We start from the raw sequence: 16644 nt of genomic DNA, 5'->3' as shown, positions 1-16644 counted from the left end.
CAGTTGGCCTTTAATTGGGATGGGAGGTTTTCAAAGGGGAGCGCTTCACTCATTCATTTAAACAAAATGGTTCTCTACCTCGCCATCCACATGTTCTTTGGACAGGGGACAGACAGGTGGGACCTGTAGGGAAGAGACCAGTCTGGTTTGGAGCAATCCCTAGGTTTGTTGCCCACCCACATTCCTTGAGCCTGGCCAGGGTGCAGCTCTTGGGGCGTGTACTGCCTCCCATATAAGCATTGACTGGACAGCGCTAGGGACCTTGAGCAACTGCAGAGATGGTTCTAGTCCCTGTTCTTGAGGTTCCCCCTCTAGGGGATACATATTTGTAACTAGTGACAGCCCCAAGGGTTTAGAGAGAGAGAGAGAGACCCTGGAGTAATGGGAAGAGGGCTCTCTGGAGAAGAAAATGCAACATGACTCTAGCCCACCTGCTTCATTGTGCAGCTTCCTAGCTTCCCGTACAGGCTGTGTGATTCACATCGACATGGTGTACACAACTCAGCCCTGCTCCCTTGGAGGAACTGGGGAACCTTGACCAGAAGAGCTAGGGACATGCATCCCAGTTCCCTTGAGGTTTGCAGTTATCTAAGTTAATTCCCTGGACAGCTTAGACCCTGTCTCCAAAAGTGAGGGAGGGCTAATGCATATTGTTCACAGTGCACCAACAGGACCAAACATCAGGAGGGAGGCTGAGAAGTTGGAGGACCTGAGGAGGGACCATGTCTGTACTTAAAAGGCACTTGTCAGCTTGGTCTAGGAGAAGGCAAGGAGGGGTGGGTCCTCACTGTCTAGTCTGACAAGTCCTGCTCTTGGCAGTTGAGTGCTGAGCAGCGGTGCCCTCTGCTGACCTCTACTCATAATGCAGCTGAGTAGTCACCACGCTGGGGGATGCAATCTTGTTCTCCTCTTCCACTGTTTCTGAATTAATCACCAGCTTCCTCACAGTGCTCACCAGTTCCTTTCCTTGGTTCCCTTCCTCAAACCCTATAGGCTCCAACCGCTTGTTAGGGCTAGGAAGCCCTGCCTGACCTGGCACTGATGACCATGGCCTCACTCACCCTCTTATTATTTTCTTGAGACAAGGTCTTGCTGTGTAGCCCTGGGAGGCCTGGAACTCACTGATGATCAGGCTGGCTCAAACCTTAAGTGATTTCCTGGCCTCTGCCTCCTGAGTACTGTATGCCCTGACCATAGTAAGCCATTCCAACATCTAGTACTACCCATGCCAGCCAAACTGCCCCAAATACTTCTTAACTTTTTTATCCCTTCAACTCTCATCTGGGGTCTGTATCTCTACCTACAAGCCTCCCACCTACCCTGTGGTAGGCAGGTCCCTCCCCTTCCCACAGCCCTCACACCTGCAGGTTTCCTCCTTGTTTAGAAACACAAAGGTCCTTTCCCTGACTTCATCACATGCCAGGCTGAATGTGATGACCGAAGGGAGTCAAACCACGGAAGTGGGTGAGATGGGTCAGCGGTCAAAGATGCTTGCTGGGTAGCCGGGTGGTGCTGTACGCCTTTAATTCCAGCACTCAGGAGGCAGACTGGGTCTACATAGAGAAACCCTGTCTCGAAAAATAAAAAGCTTGCTGGCAATCTTGACTGAGTTCTGTCCCCTGAACCCACTCCCATAAATTGTCCTCTGATCACATATGCATGCATTTTTATTTATTTTTTTGGTTTTTCGAGACAGGGTTTCTCTGTGGTTTTAAATTAAAAAGCATAGTCGAGTCTCCAGGTCCTGGAGGGTGCTCACGCAACAACCATTGTAAACATTAACTACGTGAGGGCCTGGAGTTACGGCAGCGATCAAATGACATACAGTACCCGATGGTTTTCAAATTTGCGAACGCTGAAGATTCACTCGGCCTAGTGCCCTTTTCATACCTGGTTGCTGGGGGACGGGGCCACGCATGCGCAGAGAGGCGGGCCACCTTTGACCCGGAACTTTAGTGCCTGGGTACTTTTTAAGCAGTCGGTCAGTGACGCTTCCATAGCCGGAAATGGCTACGACTGCTTAAGGTCCGTTCTGGCTTCCGGACCCCGCTGCGGCGGTTAATGAGTCGGAGACTTGGGATGGAGGCCGTGGCAGCCGGGGCGGTGACGGAGAAGTCCGATGTTGGTGAGGCACTGACGAGGCGCAGGCGTCGGGAGGGAGCTCTTGCGGTGTGACCTGGAAACGGTTCCGGTAGACTGTCTAGGAAGTGTAACCTCAGCCTCCCGGCATTTTCAGCACTTGGTCAGATTATTGCCTTGTGGCAGGTGGACAGTTCCCTCCATTTTCTTAGAATCCCTTTCAGTGTCCCAAGCTAACCCGTTTCTTCCCATGCCAAAGCCTCAAGCAAATATAAACTTCTTCACTGCAAATTCTTCTAGTCTCAGGCCAACCTTTCTCAAGATACCTCTTTCCTGTGCCAACCTGAGCTTTTCTGTGCCCCAAGCTAGCTCTTCTTTTGTCCCATGCAAACTGACTTATGTAAGACCCACAGCGCCCATTGCATTCTAACTCCCCTGTCCCCAAAGTCTGCAGTCCGTTCTGCCTCCTCAAGTCTTTTCTCCCTCGCGCCTGCAATGCCTTTTACTGCTCTGCTGAATTCCCACAAGTACTGCCTGTGTGTGCGTGCCAGTCTTTTTCTATAGCAACTTGCCTTCCTCCTGTCTCAGCCTCCAAAGTGCTAGGGTTACAGCCCGGCGCTACCACACCTGTCTTTAAAATGCTTTCTTCTTTTTTTTTTCTTTTCTGGATTTTCGAGACAGGGTTTCTCCGCAGCTTTTTTTGGTTCCTGTCCTGGAACTAGCTCTTGTAGACCAGGCTGGCCTTGAACTCACAGAGATCCGCCTGCCTCTGCCTCCCCAGTGCTGGGATTAAAGGCGTGTGCCACCACCGCCCAGCTTTAAAATGCTTTTTTGTCTTGCTCACTTTAAAAACTCATTGTTTCAAAGTAATCTTACATGGTGGTGTCAGGGGTATAATCAAAGCCATTTGGCAAGAACTGGGAGTTACTTAAACTGAACAGCAGGATTATGAATGTAGAGCAGGTGTCCTTGTATTCTTTATCTAGGTTTCAATCTTTGATTATCTCCAGGTATGATGGCACAAACCTATAATCCCAGCACTTGTGAGACTGAAGCAGGTTTGCCTTGAGTTTACAGCCAGTATGAACTACATACTTCCAGACCACAAAGTGAGACCCTGTACAGTGAGGCCCTGCCTCAGAAATATGTATATTAATATGTTCTATAGCTCTTAAACTTATTGCTGGGGCCTAAGCCCTGGGCCTTATGAATACTAATTATACATGCTACCACTAAGCCATACCTTCAAACCTAAAAGAGGATCTGGGCCAAGATATGGTGAGACAGGCTTATAATCAGGAGCCTGAGGCAGGAGGATGGAAAGTTCAAAGCCAGGGACTGAGAATGTAGCTTGCCTAGCATGCCTGAAGCCCTGGGCTCAGTCCCCAGTACCACATAAACTGTGGTAGAGCAGGCCTGAAGTCCTCCAAACATTTATTAAAAAAAAAGAAAAAGTGCCTTTGGCCCTTATGATGCCTTCTGCAGTTGGTTGTTTGGGTTTTTGTTTGTTGCTTGCTTGTTTTTGTTTTTACTCTTTGTACTTTGGAGGCTCACCACCCAGCCCCGAAATAAATACATGGAGACTCATTCTTACTTATGAATGCCTAGCCTTAGCTTGGCTTGTTTCTAGCCAGCTTTTCTTAACTTAATTATCCCAGTTACCTTCTCCCTCTGGGCTTTTCCCTCTCTCTATTCATTATGTCTTCCTTTACATCTTCTCCATTGCTGTGTGTGTAGCTGGGTGACTGGCCCCAGCATTCTCCTCCTCTCCTCCTTTTCTCACCCTTCCCGCTTCACTTATTTATTCTCTCTGCAGGCAAGCCCTGCCCATCCTTTCTCCTGCCTTGCTATTGACCACCCAGCTCTTTATTAGACAGACCATTGGGTGTTTTAGTCAGGCAAAGTAACACAGCTTCACAGAGTTAAATAAATGCAATATAAAAGAATGCAACAAGGGGCTGGAGAGATGGCTTAGGTTAAGAGCACTGGCTGCTCTTCTAGAGGTCCTGAGTTCAATTCCCAGCAACCACATGGTGGCTCACAATGTAATGAGATCTGGTGCCCTCTTCTGGCATACAGGCATACATGCAGGCAGAACACTGTATACATAATAAATACATAATTCTTTTTTCTCTCTCTTTTTGATTTTTCAAGACAGGGTTTCTCCATAGCTTTTGGAGCCTGTCCTGGAACTAGCTCTTGTAGACCAGGCTGGCCTCGAACTCACAGAGATCCACCTGCCTCTGCCTCCCAAGTGCTGGGATTAAAGGTGGGGAGCCACCACCCCCCAGCATAAATAAGTAAATCTTTTTTTTTTTTAAAAAAAAGAATGCAACACATCTTTGCATCATTAAACAAATATTCCATAGCATGAATGAATGTAGCACATCTTCAAATAATGTTCTACAACAGCCTCCCAAATACCTGACTTCTCCAGAGTCACGCACACTGCTCATCATTTCCTTTACCCATCACCCACTATGCCTATCCTTTACTCTCTACCTGTTCAGTTAGGATCCCCAATGGCGTCCTCGCATGTGCAGTTAAACATGGCTACTCCATCTAGTTGTTTGGGTTTTGTTGTTTTGTTACATTTTCATTGCTATTCCTTTTTCTATAGCAACTTGCCTTTAGTTTATTTGAGATGGGGTTTTGCTTTGTAACCCAGGCTTACCTAGAACCCACCATGTAGTCCAGCCTGGTCTCAAACTCATGAATTGTTCTCTCTCAGCCTCCCTAGTGGGCTACAGGTGAGTGCCACCCAGTCCGGCTTCTGGACTGTTTACAGGAGTCAGTACCCCTCCATCCTGGCAAGTTTGCTTTATGAGATAGCATGCTCTGGATCCTCCCTGCTTCTCAGGCTGCTCCTTCTTAACCCTTTGTGTTATTTCTCACAACTGCCGTACTGAATGACCCAAAAATGGGTGTTTAAAGTGAGCAGAAATGAAATCTAGACTTAGTATTACCAGACAGAAATAATCAGGCCACAAGGCCTGGCTCCCTCACAGGCTCTAGGCTGTTCCTCGTCTCTTCCAGTTAGAGATGGCACCGGCACTTGCTGGCTTGTGCCCATAGCACTCTGATCTCTGCCTCCACCATCATAGCACCTGTGTGTGTCTGATCTTCCTCTGTCTTTCTTGTTTTTATTATTTTATGTGTATGGGGTTTGACCTATATGCATGTCTGTGCATAATACCCACAGAGGCCAAGAGGGTGTCAGATCCCCTGGAACTGGAGTTATACATGATTGTGAGCTGCTTTGTGGATGCTGGGAATCAAACCTGGGTCCCCTGGAAGAGCAGCCGGTGCCCTTAACCACTGAGCCATCATCTTTCCACACCTCCCTCAGTCTCTTATTGCATTTAGGACATTTAACTCAGAATAATCTCTCAGGTTTTCTGTTTGTTTGTTTTTGCTTTCTGTGGGTTTTATTGTTTTCTGAAACAGGGTTTCTCATTGTAGCTTTGGAGGCTGTCCTGAAACTAGCTCTTGTAGATCAGGCTGGCCTCGAACTCACAGAGATCCACCTGCCTCTGCCTCCCGAGTGCTGGGATTAAAGGCATGCGCCACCACCGCCCAGCTAATGTCTAGTTTCAGTGGTTAAGATGTGTCTGTCTTTGGAAGACCTAGTTTTTAGCTTTTACAGGCATGCCCTCTGCCCATATGTCCAGTGTCATCTGCTTTGTGGTTTGTCTGCACACATTCCCCTCACCCCATGTGTCGCTTCCCTCTGCCTGGCTCTGTATATGTGTACAGCCGAGTCTCCAGCACTGTACCTCTCTGGGGGATCCGGGAGGCCTATGTCCCAGCATTCTCTTAGATACAGCCTCTCAAATGTCTCCCATACCCATGGCTGCTTCCTTAGCCCAATCTGCTTCCTGCTTCCTGCCTCTGTCCCTGGGGGTAGTTTGTCTGTCCCCTAGGCTAGAGCCTTGGACCTCCCCCTACCCCTCCCGGCCCTGCAGCATGGCTTGTCCATTTAAGCATCTGACCCTCCTTGAACTGCACGGTCCCAGCCTCTCTTGCTTCAGTGGCTGAAACCCACAGTACTTTACAGTCTGAATCCGCCCCCCCCCCATCCCAGTCAGTTATCTAAAAACGGCATGTAATTCTCCCATCTTTGCTTTTCTAGTACTTGCTGAAGTTCTTCCTGCTTCCACTGGCTTTGCCCGGCACCTGTCTTTCCTGTTCTTTGCCTATATCATCTTTGATTAGGACCTCCCATATCAGACTGGCTGCCCCGCCTCCTGCAAGGTGGGGGGGGTGCTATAGGGGTCCTCCCTAGGATACGCCATACTGGGCTTTACTTGGGAACGAAGGGTTAGGGGATGTGGGAATACCTAAAGGGAAGTGAATAAGGGTGTAGGTCACTGTCCTCATCACTATTCTGTTGCTGTAGAGACAACTGGTGGTTTGAAAGAAAATGGCCCCAAAGGAAGTGGCACTATTAGGAGTGTGGCCTTGCTGGAGGAAGTGTGTCACTGTGGGAGTGGGCTGTGAGGTCTTTTTCTCAAGCTTCGCTCAGTGTGACAATCAGTCGACTTCCTGTTGCCTGTAAGATGCAGCACTCTTGGCTCCAGCATCACGTCTGCCTGCACGCTGCCCTGCTCCCCCCCATGATGACAGTGGACTGTAAGTGAGCCACCTCAATTAAATGTTTTCTTTATAGGAGTTGCTGTGGTCATGGTGTCTGTTCACAGCAATAAAAAAACAAAATGGACACCATGACTACAGCAACTCTTATATAGGAAAGCATTTAATTGGGCCTCACAGTTTCAGAGATTTGGTCCATTGTCATCATGGCGGGAAGCATGGTGGGATGCCGGCAGGTGCTGTCACAGAAGCTCAGGGTCACGTCTTCTTTTATTGACTGAGAAACTCAGGGCTTGGCACTGGCTTTTGGAACCTCAAAGCCTACCCCAGTAACACACTTCCTCCAACGAGACCACACCTCCTGATCCTTCAAGTCCTTACAATCGTGCCCCTTGCTAATGACCCAGCATTCAAATGTAGGTGCTATGGGGGCTGTTCTTACTCAAACCACCAGTCATTGACCACGTCAGTGACTGTAACCTAATGTGATGGCCCAGGCAACCAGTAGCTCGGTAGGTCAGGCCTCAGGGCCTGTGCTGCTGCTCCCTACTCAAAAGTTTTTATCCCAAAAAGTACAGAGGTCAGTCTCTCAGCACTTCAGGGTTTTACTCAGATAAAAGAGACTTACTTATTTTTATCTCGTATGTGTTGGTTGTTTTGTCCACATTCATGTCTGCGCACCACAAGCATATATTGCCGAGGAGGCCAGGAGAAGATGCTGCATCCTCTAGCACTGGAGTTACAGTTGTGAGCCACCATGTGGGTGGTGGGAACTGAGCCTGGTTGTCTGGAAGAGCAGCCAGTGCTCCTCTTTAACAGCTGAGCCGTCTCTCCAGATGTCACTTCCTGGCAAGCTTTGTTACCCTCCATTTAATGCTGAGCCGCCCCCACATTCCTCCTGTCTTCTTGGGGTTCTCTCTTGCATGCTCTCTCGTCACCATCAATGATGTTTTGGATTTTTATTGTTGGTTTGTTTTCATTTTTGAGATGTAGTCTCGCTGTATAGTCCTAGCTGGCCTTGAACTCACAGAGCTCCACTTCCCTCTGAGATTAAAGGTGCTGGGACTGAAGGCGTGTGCTACTGTGCCAGGCTTGTATGTTTTGGCTTTTCTACATACTCCATGTTTTTGTTAACTAATTAGGGTATTGACTGTGCCACATCACGATGGGACCTCTTACCATGCTCTCTCCAGGGCCAAACACATTCCCCAGGATGCCAGGGGCGCTCAATGAGTGCGAACTGTGTGTGCCAACACCCAACCACTTCCTACCTAATTCCTTCCCGATGCCCTCTTAGCCTTTAACTAAAGACGCCCCTTGACTTGCAGACTGTGTGGAGCCCAGATGTGTGCACTGGGGGGAGCTGAGCCAGGCTCCTGTTCCATCTGTACCCCAGAACAAGGAGGCAAAAGAGAGTATACCAGGAGTCCCCGATGGTGACATCTCCCAGGCTGAGAGTCCGGCCGTGAGTGCCATGCTGCATGCCATCGCCGCCAGCCACCTGCCTGTGTGCAGCCAACAGCAGGGTGAGCCTGACCTGACAGAGCATGAGAAGGTGGCCATCCTGGGCCAGCTCTATCACGAGAAGCCACTGGTGTTCCTGGAGCGCTTCCGCACCGGGCTCCGGGAAGAGCACCTGGTCTGCTTTGGCCACCTGCGTGGGGACCACCGTGCTGACTTCTACTGTGCCGAAGTGGCCCGGCAAGGCACTGCCCGACCCCGAACCCTGCGCACCCGCCTGCGTAACCGACGTTATGCTGCCCTGCGAAAGCTCATCCAAGGTGTTGGGGGATGGTGTATGGGGGGGACAGAGGTGGGGAGGAAAGGGAGACTGAGGCTGAGTGAGCGAGACAAGGCCCAAGTGTAGGAACCCCAAGAAATCCATGGAGTTAAGTTCTGAGACAAAGAGAACAGAGACACAGACCCACAATGAAGTAAGGGAAAGATGAGCAGATAGGGCTAGAATTCAGTAGATGACAGCGTTACATTTGTTTGACAGAAGTCTCACTCACCCAGGCTGTCTTTGAACCCAAATTCCTCCTGCCTCAGCCTTTCGAGTGTTGGCAGAAGTGGCATCTTAGATGGCTGTGACTGAGGACACCATACAGAGCACTGTGGTAATCAGGTGTCCAAGGACTGGGAGTTCCCATTGTCACACTGTGCACAGAAAGCACTGTTAGAAACCAAGGAGGGATATCCGTATGGCCTTGGGTATACAAGGCCACCCTGAACAAAACACAGGTGAAAAGCATGAAGGGAGAAGAACCTGGTGTAGCGGTTCATGCCCCAACACTCAGGAGGCAGAGGCAGGAGGATCTCTGAGTTTGGTGCCAGCCTGGTCTAGAGTGGCTCAGGCCACATGCTCAGCTAGGCTGTATATTCAGTGCCCCTCTGGACCTCAGGCACCTGTGGGTGACTTTATCGTGTACCTCAATCACCGAGTGACTTTATCATGTACCTCGATTGCGTACAAATGTAAACATCTCCTAAGCAGTTCACACACATACATGCCTGGACATGTGTGCTCACCCCTAACCCCGCCTCTTGTGCACAGGAGGCGAGTACTTCAGCGATGAGCAGATGCGGTTCCGGGCCCCGCTGCTGTATGAGCAGTACATAGGACAATACCTCACACAAGAAGAGCTCAGTGCCCGCACACCGGCCCCCCAGGTCCCCAGGCCTGGCTCCCCCAGCATGCCTGCCTACCCACTCTCTGACCTGCTCTTCCAGTCCTACCAGGAACGAGAGCTTCAGCAGAAGCTGCTCCGGCAGCAAGAAGAGGAGGATGCCTGCTTTGAGGAGGAAGAGGACAGTGATGAGGAAGGTGAGGGCCGACAGCAGGGCACCCTGCCCCAGGCCTGCTCATCATGTTGTGGTACCTGGCTGGGCCGTAATCTGTGAGAATAGACACGATGTCTGGCCTCACCCTCTGCCCTGCCATCTCCTCCTGGCCACTGCACCCCCATTTTATCCGCTGTACACCCCAGGAGGGCAGGCATGGGGCTGGACATAGGATGGTAGCTTGTCAGACGCCTTCAGGTCACTGTCTTGGGTGTTTCTACAGACCAGAGATCAGACAAGGACTCGGAGTCCTGGGTGCCCGACTCAGAGGAGAGGCTGATCCTGAGGGAGGAGTTCACCAGCCGCATGCACCAGCGATTCCTGGACGGCAAAGATGGGGGCTTTGACTACAGGTGCCTCCCATTCCCAGCCCAGCACCCATGGCCCTGGGCTACAAGCAGGTCCCTGTCTATCCTCACAGGCCCTCCCTTAGTGGGACTAGAGGGCTCTGGAGTAGCTCCCCACCATGAGTCCTAGTGATGCCAGTCACTCAGAGGTGTCAGATAAACAAGAGTTGATGGCTAGGGTCTTGGGCTAGCCTTGTCTCTCTCTCTCTCTCTCTCTCTCTCTCTCTCTCTCTCTCTCTCTCTCTCTCTCTCTCAGAGCCCTAGTCCCTTCATCCATAGGTAGAGAGGTACACAGACATTTACAGACAAAGCACTGAGATGAGGCCAGTAGTGCACACCCATCCCATCCCAACAGGTGGGAGGCAGAGGAGTTGGGTCTCTGAGCTCCAGCCAGGGCGTTGTGATAAGACTTTGTCTCAAGAAGAAAGAAAAGAAAGATAACTGATAAATGGCTGTCATCTGAGCCAGTCTCTCCCTTATGATCCCATCCATGGGCCTGGCAGCTCAGGATCCTGCCTATTTACATCCAGCCCAAGTGACATGTGACCTGTGTCCATGAACAGCATCAGTGGAACAGGGAGCCTGATTACCACTGCTCTAGAGGCTATGCTGGGATCCCACAGATCTGGAACCAGTGGATTCATCCATTGCTAAGCAGGGAACCTGTGAGCCAGCCCTGGTAACACTAGGTAACCCCAAGGATGTCAGGAGTGGGGACCTAACCCTGTGCTTTCAGGAGGGCTGCGGTAGGGCAGCAGAGACCCAGATGTGTCCCACAATCAATTTATGCCTCTGTGTGCCTTCTGTGTCCAGAATCCAGAGTTAAAGCAAGGGGTAAGTGCAGCCAAGGATTCCCGGCCTGAAAGAGGCCCTCTTCTATTGATGGGAGACTGCCCAACTTCATTAGTGGTGGAGCTCGGAAGGGGAGGGGCAGTGTGTTGTCAGAGCCTTAGTGAGTGGCATCTGGGCACATCTGCCAAGAATGAAGGCGAGGGACAAAGGGACACCGGTGCCAGGGTAGACCTGAGATTGCTGAGGGTACATCTTGGATGAGTGACACCTCGGTGACTCAGATCCACATAGGGACAGTCAGAGTGCCACACTGCCCCCCCTGCAGGCCCTGGTGTTATCACATCTTGCAGTCTGCAGAGTAGCCAGAGTTTTGGGTTTTGGTTATATACAGTATTCTGCCTGCATGTATGCCTGCATGCCAGATCTTATTACAGATGGTTGTGAGCCACCACGTGGTTGCTGGGAATTGAACTCAGGACCTCTGGAAGAGCAGGCAGGGCTCTTAACCCCTGAGTAATCTTTCCAACCCTCAAAGCCAGTGTTTTTATGTAGACTGATTGGGAAACATCTCTTTTGGATTCCAAAAGGCCCAGCATCCCCAAGGGGTCAGCTCCCCAGACCTGGGCCCCATGACCACTGACAGCTTCCTTTTCTGCAGCACGGTGGATGACAACCCTGACTTTGACAACCTGGACATCGTGGCACGCGACGAGGAGGAGCGATACTTTGATGAAGAGGAGCCCGAGGATGTGCCCGGCGCAGAGCTAGATGGGGACTGATGGCTCCCACCCTTCCAGCCAGTGACACACCTCGCCCATCCCCCTACAGGCAGCTGATTACAGGCTGGCTTAGTGACTCAGGGGCCATCAGGGCAGGCTCCCAGGCCTGGCACACCTCAGACAATGCCTCCACTTCTGTTTATGGGGTTCCCATTTTTCTCCTGGGAAGTCATTGCCCCTCTCTCCTTGGCCCTACCTCTCTGTCCTTTCTCTTTGAGATGGGGTCTCACTGTGTAGCTAGCTAGCCTGTTAATTGCTTTGTAGCCCCGGCTGGCCTGAAACTCCATCCTCCTGCCTCCGCCTCCCACACGCTGTGCATGCACTGGCCTACCAGTCTTGTTCTTATCCCCTCTCCCCTCCTTTAGCTTCTTAGGTCTCCAACATCTGTGCATCCACCCTTTTGCCTTTCTCTGTGTTCTGGGTGCTGTGCCCACACAGAGCCCTGAACGGTTGTGGCAGCTGTCCCATGGATTCTAGTGTTTAGATCAGGCAGCGCCCATATCTGGGCTTTTCCATTTCTCTGTGCCCGTGTTCTACACTGGTCCCCTCTCTGCTGAACCTCAGTCTTTAGGCCTTCTCGTCCCTTCTGTGCCTCCAGGCCTCTCCTTGCTGTCTGTCCCTGTCTCAGCCTTTATGGCTCTGCTCCTCTGTGTCCCCACCCCCAGGCCTGACAGCTATGGGCAGCAGATCCTGTGTACCCAGTGAGCCTTCCCTCTGGGTGGGAGTGGGGGGAACCCAGAGGGCACCAGGCTCTGCTGCTCCCTTTGGACCTTGGCTGGGAACCACAGGGCCAGCTTGAGTGTAGGAGGCACTTGAAGAAGGGGGCCGTCCCCTACCAGCCCCTCTTCCCAGCCACAATTTTCCTTTTCTTCACTTCTTCCACCTCCCTCCCCGTCTCCTGTTTACACTCTCCAAGTACGCATAGGCTGTTATCATGTGTCCTGAGTCATCTCTCTCTCTCTCTCTCTCTCTCTCTCTCTCTCTCTCTCTCTCTCTCTCTCTCTCACACACACACACGCGCACACACACACACAGCCTGCCCTAGTGTCCCTGCCCCCAGCAGGCCACAGGGCCCGCCCCACAGAGCCCCCTGCTGCTTCCTACTAATGAGAGCCAGATGGCTGCCTGTGACTCAGCCATGGCCTGTGGGAACCCAGACGTCCTACCTTCCCATGCCCCATACCCGCTCCTGCTGCCCAAGCAGATAGAAGGGACCTGCTACTGTCCCTTCTGAGGATGGGGACTAGCATGTCTTGAGCCTGAAGAGGCAAGCTACTCTGAGACAGTTGTGGCGTTCTGTTTGGCTGTACCTGCAGGACCCTCAAAACTGCTTTGTCGAGCTAAAGTCCTGACCCCTGGGTCAACTAAACTCACCCAGAGAGCTACTGAGGACAGACGGTGTTGGCATGAAAGCTTGAAATATAGAAAAGACCTCAGCAGTTCCACCTGGGCCGGCAGTGGTGACACCTTGACAACCTGAACCAGACTGTCAACTGCCACTTGTCACAAACGACAAAACAGCCCAGAAAAGCTGTTGAGATCACCTGGCCTCCCAGGCAGAACCAAGACTAGAACACACTCCTACGGCCAGGCCACTCCTGCCAGCGTGTGTGGGAGCCGGACAACAGAGGGGACAGAAGACAATCTGGGAGAGCCCATGGAAGATGGAAGTGCCGTGGCATGTGTACGATGTGCTGTTACAACCCCTGCCCTTGTCCCCCCAGCAGGAGCAAAGAGTGCTCTCTGGGGAGCTGGGTTAGCTTAAGTCTTTTCCCAGTTGATCAGTGTTCTGTCTGATTATTAAATTGATTGAAGACAGAAAGGCCGCCATCCATCAGTTCGTTATGTAACTTTAAAGAGAGCTGAGCCACACAGCCATTGAGTCAGGATCTCGGCTTAGTCAGATGGTTGAGTCTGCAAATGAGAGAGGTGGAGCTGGCCACAAGGACAGGGATTAGATGAGGAGACAGGAAGGTGGAGACAGAGGAGGGGGCAGACAGCAAAGGCACACCCTGTTTGAGCAGCCCCCCCACCCCCCACCCCTGCGGTGGCTGGCGCCTCAGCCTCTGATCTGGTTCCTGGGGATGGGGTGGGCGGAGAGGCTGAGTCAGGGAGGGGAGAGCCCCTCTGTGGGTATCCGGCCCCCACCTCCATGTCTCCTGTCTGTCCTGCCCTGGCCTGGGCTCAGATGGCCATTGCCCTGTACCCTTGTCTACCGACACCTCTCTGCCTCCTGCTCCCCAATCTTAGCTCTTTTCTGGAAAGGTCCCCGTCTGACCCACACTGTCCCCATTTCCTTCCTCTCCCATCTGTGCCCCCATGTCTCCCAGCCTCTCCTGCTTCTCCTGGGCTTCTGCCCTTGGTCCCTCAAACACACTTTGCTATCCCTTGTTGTTCACAGGCTCTTAGCTCTTTTACTGCTCCTTCTCCCCCGCCGGCCTTCACCCTCACTTTTTCCTGTTCCTCTCCCTGCTGTCTCCTGGTCCATACCCTTACCCCATCTGTCTCCCAGACCCTGGGAAATCCAGGTCAGAGCTCCACTGGTGGCCCCTAGGAACCTAAAACAAGGGGTCACCACCTTGCCCCCACCCATGAGAGGCCAGCAAGGTTGCCTGCCTGTCTGAGCAGAAGGAAATGTCTGTGCTGTAGCCGGGTCACCCCGCCCCCCCCCCCCAGGACCTGTTGGGGCCGCCCCCAGGGCTCGGGCCGGCCGAGTAAACAGCAGCGGGCAGCCTGGGGATATTTATATCGAGGCTGGGCGTAAGGCCAGTGCCCACCACAGCCCCTGCCCTGCCCTGCCCGCTGCCACAGCCAGCCCCGAGCCAGCGTGGCACCCGCCCGCAAGGGGACACCGCAGACAGGCTCCACTCAGCACAAAGACCAACCAGCACTGGTGACACAACAGCCAATGGCCTCACAAGATAGGAAGTTCCCTCCTTTGAAAACACCAGCACACAGTTTAGCCCACACACACCCGCCAATCCTAGTGTTGACACCTCCAAACACTCTCAAAAGTGACCCATACAGCTCACATATTGAAGTCACCAGTCTGATGCTGACCCCGCCTGCACGCTGACACCCACCCTCGCTGATGCCAGTCTAAAACGGACATGCAGGCCTCAGAGCCCACTATGACCGCTCACACAGACACCAAGGGCCACAGTGTGTCTGAGACGCACCGCGAGTACAAACTGAAATATGTGTTGGACTATGAACAAAACACTAATCACAAAATGCTGCCCTCTGGGCTGGGGGTGTGACTTGGTACAGTGCTTGCCTGGGGCTTCATCCTCAAATCTATATGAAACCCGCACTGCCAGCCTTCTACAGAGAGAAGTGGGACAACTAGGAGTTCAAGTTCAAAGCCAGCCCAGGCTACACGTGACCCCGAGGCTGCAGAGATTTCCCAGCACACCTCAAGCCTGAACTTCTGCACTGTGTGGGCCAGAGAGATGGCTCACAGTCCTTCCAGAGGACCTGGGTTCTGTTGTCAGCCATGGGCCGGACAGACGGCTCAGCAGTTAGGAGCGCTTACAGTTCTTCCAAGAGGACCTGGGTTCTGTCCTCAGCACCCATGTCGGGGAAAGCTCACTATTAACCTGTCAGGGGTCTCTGACGCCTCGGACCGCCACCAGAAGCAGCACTCACATATACTTATGCCCCCCCCCATAAATATAACTTACACACACAGTTGTAACCCACAAATCACCCTCCCACAAGGCACACACACTGGTGACTAGCATACATGTACATCATCAGAAACAGCGCATGTAACAAAACACACAGCACCTTTCCAAAAAATCCTCACAGACCCACAAACATGCAAAAACACCCCGATTCCAAGTAGAACTGACACTAACTACAAAAATTTACACCCAGAGAACTGCAAAGCTGCTTGGAGCCAGGGGATCAAACTCGAAACTCGTTCCAGATAGGCAACCCACTGGTATGCCCTCTCACCCGCAAACAGTACTAACAGAGAACCCACAGAAAGTACCCCAGCTTATCCAGCAGCAGACAGCAGAAATGTGGCCCTAGCCACAAACGCTGAGCAGAACGCATGCTGGGAATACACACCCCAAATTGACAATGCCATGTTGTCCAAAAGTCCTCAGGAGAAAGAGAGAGACAGACAGACAAAGGGGGGAGGGAAGGGGGCACGTGTGTTCACACTCAGAAGACTTATAAGGACACACCAGAAACAAACACATTGGTACAGCTTATGCCTGGGGACTAGGCTTCAAGGGGAATCTGTTCCTGTCTCCCTTCCCCTCCCCCGTTCATCCAGACCCAGTAGGTCTAGGAGGGAGCAGGAAGGGCTGTGCAGGCCTCCTTGGCTGCTTCCTGCTCTAGAAGCTGGACAGGAAACTGGGGATCCAGTCGGAACCCGGGCTCCCTCCACAGCTTCCCCCATGCCCCAGCTGCCTAAGGGGCGGGACTACCCGGCAACCCTGTGCCCTATCCTGCTTGAGGTAGATGTTCTGGGTAGTCCCAGCTGTGCTGGGTCAGGCAACCCGTTGAGCCCAAGTGCCAGGGCATCAGGGCAGTGCAAGGGCCAGCAAAGGTGCTGAGTCTGCAAATTACCCTCCCCCATGACTGCCAGCAGCCAGGCCTGCCTAGGAGCAACAGGCAGTTGGGCAGGGCATGGGGCACAGCCAGCAGGCAGGCTCCAGGGTGAAGGGCTGGTGTAATGGCTTGGGAAGCTTGGGGGTGTGTCTGGGTGCGTGGGAGCTGCTACGTCTGGGATCCTGGGTGTGACTGTGTCTGAGTCTGTGAGGCCACTTGGGACTCCCCAGGCAAGTGGGTGTGTGTGAAGGGTGCCAGACGGTAGCTGTGACCTGTGGTAGTCTGGTCGGAGTGTGACGTGTATAAAAACCTCAGTGTGTGTGGTATGCGTGGGTTTGTGATGGGTCACGCAATGACCATGACCCCGTGGAGGATGTTTGTGTAACTGCTGGGGGGGTGGTTGTTTCCCAAAAGGGCTCTGACGCTGTGGTGTGTGTCTGGTGCATGTGACTCTGTGAATCTGTCTGGCATGTGGTGGAACCATGGCCCTGTGATGGCCTTTTCTATCAAACTCTCGTTAGGCCATGTCTCTGTGAGGCTCCGGGGCTGGGCTGTTTATAGTCTGTGCATGTGTGGTCTATGACTACGGTCAGGTGTCAGAATCCGTGTGTGACCAGTCCTGAGAGGTGAATGTTTGGTGTGGTTGT

The 16644-nt window shown here is 52.4% G+C and overlaps 1 protein-coding gene across 2 annotated transcripts; it reads left to right on the top strand.

Moving 5' to 3' along the window:
• Positions 1–1981: 1981 nt before the first annotated feature.
• Ccdc97 (coiled-coil domain containing 97) lies at positions 1982–13244 on the top strand. Of its 2 annotated transcripts, none has more exons than XM_057763251.1 (5): positions 1982–2125; positions 8069–8453; positions 9227–9496; positions 9737–9866; positions 11311–13244. In XM_057763251.1, exons 1-5 carry the CDS (start codon positions 2120–2122, stop codon positions 11429–11431), a joined length of 912 nt encoding a protein of 303 aa, XP_057619234.1. In that variant the 5' UTR covers positions 1982–2119; the 3' UTR covers positions 11432–13244. The 2 variants fall into 2 exon arrangements, with proteins under 2 accessions (XP_057619234.1, XP_057619233.1); XM_057763250.1 differs by having other exon boundaries at positions 8001–8453.
• The last annotated feature ends 3400 nt before the right edge of the window (positions 13245–16644 follow it).

The sequence above is a fragment of the Chionomys nivalis genome, chromosome 2, assembly GCF_950005125.1.
Source record: "Chionomys nivalis chromosome 2, mChiNiv1.1, whole genome shotgun sequence".
In the NCBI taxonomy this organism is placed as follows: Eukaryota; Metazoa; Chordata; class Mammalia; order Rodentia; family Cricetidae; genus Chionomys; species Chionomys nivalis.
This window is presented reverse-complemented; position numbering and strand designations above follow the sequence as displayed.